The 11,343-nt window shown below is 40.2% G+C and overlaps 1 protein-coding gene across 1 annotated transcript; it reads left to right on the plus strand.

Moving 5' to 3' along the window:
• The first annotated feature begins 5,697 nt into the window (after nucleotides 1-5,697).
• Nucleotides 5,698-7,903, plus strand: LOC119736269 (alpha-N-acetylgalactosamine-specific lectin-like). The gene has a single exon (XM_038210313.1). It carries the CDS (start codon nucleotides 5,836-5,838, stop codon nucleotides 6,319-6,321), a length of 486 nt encoding a protein of 161 aa, XP_038066241.1. The 5' UTR covers nucleotides 5,698-5,835; the 3' UTR covers nucleotides 6,322-7,903.
• Nucleotides 7,904-11,343: the final 3,440 nt, after the last annotated feature.

Below are 11,343 nucleotides of genomic sequence, written 5' to 3' on the forward strand. Positions count from 1 at the left end.
ACAAAATTCAACAACTATTGTCAAGAATTTTCCAACTTTGTTTTCAAATGGAACTTCAGACGGCTTTGGTTTCCCCTGTTTTCGGGATGGGGTGATACGAAACATTGGCTCGATTGATTTACGAAGGACTATTTTAAATTCCAGTGACAAGGGAAATACTTGAATTCGACGTTCGACTTCATCGGAAAAACCTTCTTATTGCTAGAAACCCAGCAATTTCGGCCATCAGCCTTGGTCCAGAATGTTGGCGACCGGTATCAAATGAGGGGAATAATCGTCATAGCGATTTTGGCAAGGTATACGCCATCGGAGTTGGAAAATATGTGATAGCATTGCAACAGTGGCAGCTTTTTGGGTGTTATCACTTTTTTTTCAAAATGTCCATCAAAATGCTTGTTACCACTCTAGGGGCGGTATACCTTGCGCATGCGCACTATAATAATTTATGCCCTGATTTGATGCTGACCAAACCCCCAGGCTGATGCCCTAATTCCAAATACAATTTAAAAGTAGCACTGCAGCAAAGTAGCAAGGAATAGTCATCTTCAGAGTGGAATTGATGACAAAATAAAAATTGGAATTGACCTTTCATTTTTCTATGAGCAATTTCGAAGCGTTTGTCTTAGATTCTTGAGGAGTTTTGTTTGTTAAGTTTTGAACGAATTTATTGGCGAAGCACATGTAAGTCACATGTAAAAATAGACAGAGGAACTAACTGAATGCATAACAATACAAAAAAAATTAAATGACTGTTTGCACCTGCAAACAGTCGATTAGCTGTTTCCCATTAAACCCTATTTTCAGTTTTCATTTTGCCATTAATAAGGGCATTTTTGTAAGCCAACACTCTCCTTGGGGGACAGTGCAACTGTTATATAGAGAGAATGACACGACAAGGCGATGTACAGGTGGCATTTTTTTTCCCTATTGTCTTCGCTTAATTCCATCAGGACGCGATCAGTTAAGAATTCCAACTCCTCTTCCTGCTAACTTATGGACAAGAAAAGCAAATAGACCTATTGTTTTTAATTTTTAAATAAGATGCTCTCTTCATGTTCTTGTAAACTGATGTGTTGCCTGCTGAAAACGTGTGTGCAAAAATGGGCACTTATTACTTCCAGCCATCTGGAAGTACTCGGTAATAGAATAGTCTGAACATTCCAGGGAAACTGATGCAACACAAACTCTAACGTTCATGTATTGTGTATTTAAGTGTATTTCATTTCCCAATTGCCATATGGTTAATTTGGCGTGTACGTCAATAGCTTTCTCGTATTCGTTACCGATATGGCAAGTTATTTATGTTGGTTTTTTATGTTTTTATTTGAACAAGTTTGAGCAAAATTTTAAACAAATATAATACCAGTTAGTATCAATTTAAAGTTACAAAACCAATAAATAATTTATTTTTTTTAATAGTTGTTTTAAGACACATTCCGGAACCCAACAAGTTGTGAGCCACAAGTCTGGTTCAACTGGAAGGAACTCTTTTCTTTGCTTAGGAAAGTCTAGAAGATTAGGTTTAGCTTTGTTTAATACCTGCACATTGAGCAAGGGGGATTCCTCCCCTGTGACCTCACAAAGTTGCACGGTCGCAGGAGAGGAGGAAATATTCACGCTGACGTACCACGCCTTCAACGCCGAAGAGCAGTCAAATTCAATGGAACCATCGCTTGGTTTGGCTTGGGCAGCGGTGACAGGGGACCACAAGTCGGGTTGAAGGTGACATTGGAGCTGTCGGTTGAGTCTCGATAGTCCGAAGTCCCATTGGTCCGAAGTCGGTTGTAGGTGACATTGTAGCAGTTGTGGTTTTTGTGGTGTCTTTTATCACAGAGTGAAAGGCTATGGTTGCCAATCAAGGCAGGTGGGGAAAAAAGTGATTTCACCATGAAAAGTGGCGCAAGCCTCTAAATAGACCCTTGCACAAAATTGGTCACTGCTCAGTCAACCGTGAATGTAAGCACACAATTAGGGTGTCATTTTAAGGAGGATATTTAACCCTAAAGGAGGATATCTCCCTTTGATTCACATGTGCCCAACTTCTGTTCCAATTTGCAATAATATTTCATTTTTGTATCCACCCTGTAGTGTGCCTGATTGTAGGATTTTATCCGCGCTCCCTATTGAATAAGGCACGAGCCCCCCCCCCCCCCCCCCCCAACCTATTGAAATTCGGAGGCCTAAGTGTCTGGTGAAAATAACCGGTCTACATTTCAGCACGCCTCCCTGAAACAAATTCTGGATCCACCCTGCTAGCCCCCAAAAAATATTGGCTCTAGAACCACGCCTGGTCCAGTCCTGAAAGTAAGACACGAATGATTACAAATCTCGAATTAGAAAATGCCTACTCTATCAGGGTTTCTTAGTACATTGTGATGGTCACAAGCTTCCAATCCTTCAAACAAGAATGTCGAATCATTCAAGCTGGATGAGAAATCTTGAAACTATTTTTGTTCTTGTTTGCCCAACAACTAAACAACTGTAGGTACTAATAATGTTAAGAACATACTCAGCTCCAGAGAAATAGCTGCCTTGGGGTGCAAACATTTTTTTTTTTGGTCATGTATGAAAAATCCTTGTTTCTTGATAGTTTTTTTAAATGTTTCATTTGACTCTCCCGTCGCAGGCCGAAGGCTGAATTGTGGGCAGGTTTATATTAAAAAAAAATTTTTTTTAAATAGACAGAGGAACTAACTGTATGCATAACAATAAAAGAATTAAATGACTGTTTGCACCTGCAAACAGTCGACTAGCTGTTTCCCATTAAACCCATCTTCCAGTTTTCATTTTGCCATTAATAAGGGCATATTTGTAAGCCAGCACTCTCCGTGGGGGACAGTGCAACGATTATATAGAGAGAATGACACGACAAGGCGATGTACAGGTGGCATTTTTTTCCGCTTGTCTTCGCTTAATTCCATCAGGACGCGATCAGTTAAGAATTCCAACTTCTCTTCCTGCTAACTTATGGACAAGAAAAGCAAATAGACCTATTGTTTTTAATTTTTAAATAAGATGCTCTCTTCATGTTCTTGTAAACTGATGTGTTGCCTGCTGAAAACGTGTGTGCAAAAATGGGCACTTATTACTTCCAGCCATCTGGAAGTACTCGGTAATAGAATAGTCTGAACATTCCAGGGAAACTGATGCAACACAAACTCTAACGTTCATGTATTGTGTATTTAAGTGTATTTCATTTCCCAATTGCCATATGGTTAATTTGGCTTGTACGTCAATAGCTTTCTCGTATTCGTTTCCGATATGGCAAGTTATTTATGTTGGTTTTTTATGTTTTTATTTGAACAAGTTTGAGCAAAATTTTAAACAAATATAATACCAGTTAGTATCAATTTAAAGTTACAAAACCAATAAATAATGACTGTTGTTTTTCCCCCTGTCGTTACAGAGTGAAATGATGCAGCAATAATATGGGCATTGGGTAGTAAGTGGAGCTGTCAATCACACTAATCCTGCAATCACTCAGACCGTTAATATGTGGTTTTCACACCTTCAGTGGAGGGAAGCTGGACCTGCTATACAGTTATGAATAACAATAGACCCTTGGACCTCCGGAAGACCCATGTAAAAATACCGTCAAACTGCAGTGAGTTTATCCCCTGCTGAGGGGCCCAGTTTGGCACCGTGAGAATGAGCTTACTTGGCAGTGTAAAAAAGTTTCACGGCGACTTCATTGTAAACTATATTTTCACGGTGTTGAAATTCATATTGTAGGTCAATTAAACAGACTGCAATGAAAAGACTTCCAGTGAATAGTCCTAGCCATTTTGAATCAATTGAACAGACTACATGTATTAAAAGACTTCCAGTGAATAGTCCTAGCCATTGTGAATCATTCAACTGACTACATGTTGTACATGTATGAAAAGACTTCCAGTGAATAGTCCTAGCCATTGTGAATCAATTCAACAGACGTACGTACTACATGTATGCAAAGACTTCCAGTAAATAGTCCTAACCATTGTGAGTCAATTAAAGTGACTACAATGAAAAGACTTCCAGTGAATAGTCCTAGCCATTGTGAATCAATTGAACAGACTACATGCATGAAAAGACTTCCAGTGGATAGTCCTAGCCATTGTGAATCGATTCAACAGACTACATGCATGAAAAGACTTCCAGTGAATAGTCCTAGCCATTGTGAATCAATTCAACAGACTACATGCATGAAAAGACTTCCATAGTCCAAGCCTTTGTGAATCATTTAAAACAGAGCATGGAGGAATAAGAATTCCTCCATGAACAGACTACATGCATGCAAAGACTTCCAGTGAATAGTCCTAGCCATTGTGAATAATTAAACAGAATTGTGCACACTCTGGGACCAGCTTACCAGGTTTGCCTTGTCTGGTTGGGGGTTTCCCTTTGGTAACAGCTACACATCGCAACATTGTATCGATACACTTCAAATAAAGCGGGCTTATTCAATGGAAGTTATGGACCTATTTCTTAGTGAAAAGAATGAGGGGAGGAAAGGCCAAAATTCATTGAACGCTCAGTATGCCAGACCTAGAAACATAATTCCGATCAAATCCAAAATAAATTTCGTTATTCTGCATTTCGGCGGGATTTTTAAATTGAAAGTAGGCCTCCACTGTAAAAGAAAGTTGGGTTAAACAGTGGTGGGCAACGTTATTTGCCCAACATTGGAATTCATTTGCCTTACTGTATTTAATTGCATGTGGTAACAAAATTGAACAACTATTGTCAAGAATTTTCCAACTTTGTTTTCAAATGGAACTTCAGACGGCTTTGGTTTCCCCTGTTTTTTGGGATGGGGTAATACGAAACATTGGCTCGATTGATTTACGAAGGACTATTTTAAATTCCAGTGACAAGGAAAATACTTGAATTCGACGTTCGACTTCATCGGAAAAACCTTCTTATTGCTAGAAACCCAGCAATTTCGGCCATCAGCCTTGGTCCAGAATGTTGGCGACCGGTATCAAATGAGGGGAATAATCGTCATAGCGATTTTGGCAAGGTATACGCCTTCGGAGTTGGAAAATATGTGATAGCATTGCAACAGTGGCAGCTTTTTGGGTGTTATCACTTTTTTTTCAAAATGTCCATCAAAATGCTTGTAATACCACTCTAGGGGCGGTATACCTTGCGCATGCGCACTATAATCATTTATGCCCTGATTTGATACTGACCAAACCCCCAGGCTGATGCCCTAATTCCAAATACAATTTAAAAGTAGCACTGCAGCAAAGTAGCAAGGAATAGTCATCTTCAGAGTGGAATTGATGACAAAATAAAAATTGGAATTGACCTTTCATTTTTCTATGAGCAATTTCGAAGCGTTTGTCTTGGATTCTTGAGGAGTTTTGTTTGTTAAGTTTTGAACGAATTTATTGGCGAAGCACATATAAGTCTAATTTCTCCAACTATATTACCACTCGGTTTAAAAAAATTAATCCTCTCATATTTCTCAATGTAAATGCACGTGACAACCAGTTACAATAAATGGTCTCGTGAATAAAACTCATTAATCGCTGAAAAAAAAATACTGATCAATCATGGTGCAAAGAGAGGATGACGTGATAGGCAGTTTTCAGTGATACAATATATACAGTTCGAACTTTTTTCGTGGGAAATGTGGCTCTGGCCACACCTCCGACTGTCATTTGCCAATCAAAACACTCCACGTGACGCCTGACGCCAATGAAGCGTCATAGATGTCGGGTTTGCATTTTTCCAAACTGGCACCAATCGAGGTTTAATAAGCGATGCCATCTCTTCTCTTAGCCTCACTCTGCAACTGCATTTTGGCGTGTGACACTGAGCTGTGTAGGAAGACTTCTCGTAAACATCATGACTTTCATGCAAGCCTTGTGCTTCGTTCTGTTGGTTGGTTTGGCCGCGGCATTTCAACCAGACTGCCCCAAGTGTCCTCCGATGTGGACTTTCTACAATGGCAACTGCTACCGTTTGTTCGGCACTGGTAAGACCTTCGCTGAAGCTGAGAAGTACTGCCAGCAGTTCGCTCAAGTCGGCCAGGGTCATGTGGCGTCCATAACCAGCGCCGAGGAGAATAATCTGCTCCTCACGATGTGGAAGTCGGCCAGTGAGCCCAAAAAAATGGGTGCACTGTGGATCGGCTTTACTGACAAGGCAGGGGAAGGGAACTTCATCTGGACGGATGGATCACCGGTCGGTTTCACAGCATGGAGCGATGGCAAACCCAATTACGGCTCCGGTCAGCCGTGTGCTCACATGCGGTACAATTATGCCGCATGGAATGACGCCCCATGCGACATGGTGTGGCCACACATCTGCAAGATGGCAACTACAGACTAAATTGACCCTACGATGGACAGCCACAGAGATGCGTCAGAACATATTTGCCACATCAACCCTGAAGCTCTTAACAACGATACCAAGTCGACGTCATCGGCTATGATCACCAAACAGTGAAAAAGAAATCGTTTCAATAAACCCAATTCGCATCTTAGTTGCTTCAACGTTTACGAACCTGCTGCATGCTTTCAAGTTTAACGTTTAGTGTTTAGCTTTGAGCGTTTTATCAGGTGTCCAGTTGAATAGTGAGAAGAATAGGGATGAACTAATCTACCGATGTTCTCAAGCTGCACTACAGGGTAAGTCAAAAAAGCGGAACCCAAACCCCATAAAATATATTTTATATTTAAAAAAATATGTAGCACCAAAAATAATAATGAATGGAGAGACACTTTCATAAGCTACTTTGAGATAAAAAAAATAAATGCTCAATCCGTTTAAAGAATATCGCCATTTAAACACAGTGACTCTCAAACCTGTCTCGTCCAAAAAGGCAATTCATTGCGTGTTTTGGCTGTTTGGAACAACAAAGAAAATGACACAGAATACTTGTTTCACCAACTGTCACCAACTCTAGTACACAATATCTTCATTAACAACCCCGGTTAGGCAAACAATATGATTTATAAAATCTTCTTTTTCAAAGGACGGGCCTGCAAACGGATTCTGTTTAATATTTTTAACGTTTAAACTGAGATTTTATCGCTGGTGATGTTTGAAGACAATTGAGACGACGATTCTTGAAATCGCATTTTTTGGACGAGATTGGTTTAAGGGTCATTGTATTTAAATGGTGATATTTTCTGAACAGATGGACCAATTTTAGTCATCTTTTCATCTAAAAGTACCTTATGAGATTGGCTTTCCAGTCATTATTGTTTTGGTGCCACATTTTGTTTTTTTTAAATGAAGTATAATTTTTGGGGGTTGGGTCCGCTTTTTTGACTCACCCTGTACTATACGCCAATGACATTATTAAGGAAACAACGAACTGGAACGTGTCTCAAATCTACAACAAAGAAATTTTCAATTCAAATCCGATTTCTCACGTTTCTCAACAGAAATAGAAAGCTTGACTTTACTGGATACCTCTTTTTAAACTTTATATAATAATTTACTCTTGATTTTTTCTCTACAACTTCGTTCTTATATATTTATTTGTTTCCGTTTAATTTTCAACTTCTTGTTCATTTGTACGTACTGGTAGAGGGGATTTGTTTCAGTTAATTTTGCCGTCAAAGTACAATAAGAACACTCAAAAGCTCAGATGTTGATGGACTAATGAAAAACTAATTGCATCAGTAAAATAAAACATCCGGATAATTTTACATATCACAGACTAAACTAAGGTTAAGCGGTAGTCAAGAATCGGAAAAGCGGAAATAGTCAGAATCGTTTGGTCTGGGAGCCAGACTACTATGCTGATATTCTTAATGGTGATGTATTGCCCGGGAGCAGAAGCCCAATTGATCGCTTGGCATACTGACTAAACAAAAAGGCATATTCAAATCGGTTCATTCATTTTCTGTTTGTTATAAAACGACAGAGGGCACTCGCTGCTGTCGAATTACTCGTTAGCCAACCTCGATCTCAGAGTCCATTCTTTTTTTATAGTAGACCCTGTGAATATTATTACAACTTTGAGATATAAAGCCTGACCTGGGCGTCGCCAGGATATTTTATTGGGGGCAAGGCACATTTTCCTCGAAAATCCTTGTACTTTTTCTAGCATATTACAAATTTATCATTTTTTGCCACCCCACCCCCATTGACACCCCTGCAGACACCCATTTTGTTAAATGTGTATTGTGGCGAAACCGACCCCTGACACCATTTGTGGCGGAACCGGTGATTGGCGGAACCCAGGGGGACTGGTCTTATTTATCCCAGGACTCTAGCCAACTCCTATAATCCCACAAAAATATTTATTAGCCTAACGAACTGGTTAGAGCTACCCATTCGCAAGGGGGGACAATTAACAAACGGCGGACTAAGCCTAGGGGCTGTTCGTTTGGGGGAAATATACCACCGTTTTGTGATTGAGTAATCAATTGAATGTAAACAGAGCACTTATTAATTACAATAACCTTTACAATGATTCAATAATTATCACACAGACAAATGTTTCCAAGGACGATCAATAATTGGTCTTATTCTTCTCTGATCAAATATTCAATTATAATCTTTATAAACACAATCACTCAATTAATAATCCACAGTTGTAATAATTCCTAATGATTTAAACAAGGGTCGACTGCACCCCTGTAAATGATCTTAGCTTACAATAATCCTCACGTGGTCAACTGCACCACTTTAATAATCATAAACTTGTATTCTCTAATTATACGAATAGCTAGTCCAATTACCCTCACACAGAGTGTGACCTCAATTACCCTCACACAGAATTAGTGAACCTCAACCCGGCTCAGTTCAGTGAAAGCAAACTTCAGGAGGACCTCAATTACCCTTACACAGATTTAGAGAACCTCAATTACCCTTACACAGATTTAGTGAATCTCAGTTATCCCTGCACAGATTTAGTGGACCTCAATTACCCTTACACAGATTTAGAGAACCTCAATTATCCTTATATAGAGTGAGTGGACCGTAATTACCCTCACACGGAATAGGTGGGGGATGTCCATACTGGTTCACCACTTTAACTGCCGCCAAACACATCAATTTTCACCTCACCTTGTGATTTCACCCAAGAGGAATCCAGGAAGCTCTGGAAATGCGAAAAACAATTAGGCAAAATGTGTTTTTAGAGCACATTTTGGATGCACACGTCGTGCAAAACTAAGTTGAAGCAGCCGGTCAAAACTGATTGAGTGGCTAAAAGACAGCGGTACGTTATACGCATGACATCGACAACCATGACGTCGCATGAGCCAGCCAATGATGAATATTTATTTTCTCATGAATATTTAGTTTATTCCAATGGCTACTTCAAATACGTCCAAAGATTGATTATTGCAACAGCGATCGTGCGTGGCCTAGCGGTTAAGAGTCTCGTGTTTCAAGCAAGAGTCCGAGGTTCGAATCTCGATGAAATAAGTGACTGATTAATGAATAACCATAAAGGATGCAACTTTTGGCGCTTGAAAAAAAGGTGGTGATCCAGTATGAATTTTTTTCCTAAGTGGGCCTTTATTAACCTTACACAGAATTAGTGGAAGTAAGCTTAAAGTATACTTCACAGGAACTCAGGGCAGAGTCAACCGATCAGGCAAGTCAGTCCAGTGATTGTGCGATCGCCTCAGCGGTCCGGCCCACCGTTACGGTGTTCAACAGACCACAAGCAATTCCACACAACTCAAAGTTCCACTCGCCTTCAACCTGTGATGCACAACTCCTCCCTTTTTGTTCCAACACTTATCCAAACCCACTAAATACCCGTATTCCCCCTACAATTCCATATAAAACTAAGATCACACAATTATCTTACATAATTAACCTGGGGATACCATTCCACTCAAATATTATTAGATAACACGCACTACACGTAACTAACCCGGAGCTACAACTCCCGAACCCGGCCGCACCAGAACGTCACCACCAGAGGGCTCCTACTCCCAACCGGGGGATTCGCAACAGCAACGGATGACCCCAGCAACGGCACCGCGACTTGACTCGTCCCTGAACCCCGAAGCTTGGCTTCTTGCAACTTGGCAACAGCACCAGAACGCGTTCCTACTGCATTGACGCCATCTTGCGAACTCCGCCAGATGATCTAAGACCCCACGCTATAGCATGCTAATTCGCGCGCAGCCTTTCCAATACGCGATACTGATTGGTCAAATGCACGCCATGAATTATTAATGTCCTGGTCACGCAGCACAATTTTAACATTTTAAACACGCACAAAATGCCCCAGATCACACTTCCACACAAGCCTGCCTATACCTGTACCCCTGTTTCGCCACAGTATTAAAGAAATAGCAAATTATAAGTTCATATCTTTTTTTCTCTCCTTTTTTTTCTCCATCTACTTATATTCATCTGAACAAAACAAAATATTCCTCCCTCAAGGGACCAAACAAAAACAGCAAGAAACGTTAGACACATTCCTTACTAAATCAAAACAGGCAACGGCCTAGGAAAGTTGTCCTAGAGCGCGTACAATTGTATTCAATCGAATCAGAATGACTATGTATACTTGAACTTGTTCAAGTATATGTCCTTCACCATGGATCGGAGGGGCTGCATACTGTGACGGGAACCCCCCGGGCCAACCCAAGTCTGTCAGGATAAGTCTGACTCCTAGTGGGTTGAAGACAGTCTTCCCAAACCAAAGCTCTTCCCTAGACGAGAGATCACTCAGAGCGACCTTCAAGGCTAAGGGTGCAAGTCCGTTTTGGTGGAAATCTGCCGCCCGATTGTGAATGATTGTTAATTATTAACCTCTGTTAATTAATTGCACAATAAACATGTACACATAAACACTGGAAACAAAAATCAACAATAATCATAATTTATTCAACAATAGTCAGGTACATTAATAAGAGGGTTGTTTTATTAACTGGGTCTTTCTGTACTTACTGGAGATAACCCGCTGCTCGCCTATGCAACAACGCTCACAGCATTAAGAACTAGACAAAAATGGCAGCAATGAGCAACTATGCACATCGCCAATAATGCGTCGCTAAGTTGGAAATAACACAGCGCACAACAGCGACAAAGATATGGGGACATATTCACGTGTCGGCCATTCTGAATTAATTGAAAATCTTCATTTTTGGAACTTGCGACGAGAAATGAAAGCAATGACATAAAGCGTGTTGGAAAATAATACCAGTCTGCTCTGATGAAGGATTAAATATTTGAGATTAAACATACCCTAATGTTTTAGGCAAGATTTTACAAAGAAATGCAAGTGAGGCTGGGCACCATCCCATTCAAAAGTTCACAATTTACAAAAAACATAATACAACATATGATAGGGAATACGAAAAAATGGTCTCTTTTATCTTATATGGACTTATATGCCTTTAACACGTGACCCTGTAACGTTTTCTTATT

Source organism: Patiria miniata, unplaced genomic scaffold, assembly GCF_015706575.1.
Source record: "Patiria miniata isolate m_02_andy unplaced genomic scaffold, ASM1570657v1 HiC_scaffold_29, whole genome shotgun sequence".
NCBI classification, from domain to species: Eukaryota; Metazoa; Echinodermata; class Asteroidea; order Valvatida; family Asterinidae; genus Patiria; species Patiria miniata.

Excerpts from the sequence above, each read along its gene's own strand:
- LOC119736269 (XM_038210313.1), top strand. The coding sequence starts at position 5,836 with ATGACTTTCATGCAAGCCTTGTGCTTCGTTCTGTTGGTTGGTTTGGCC.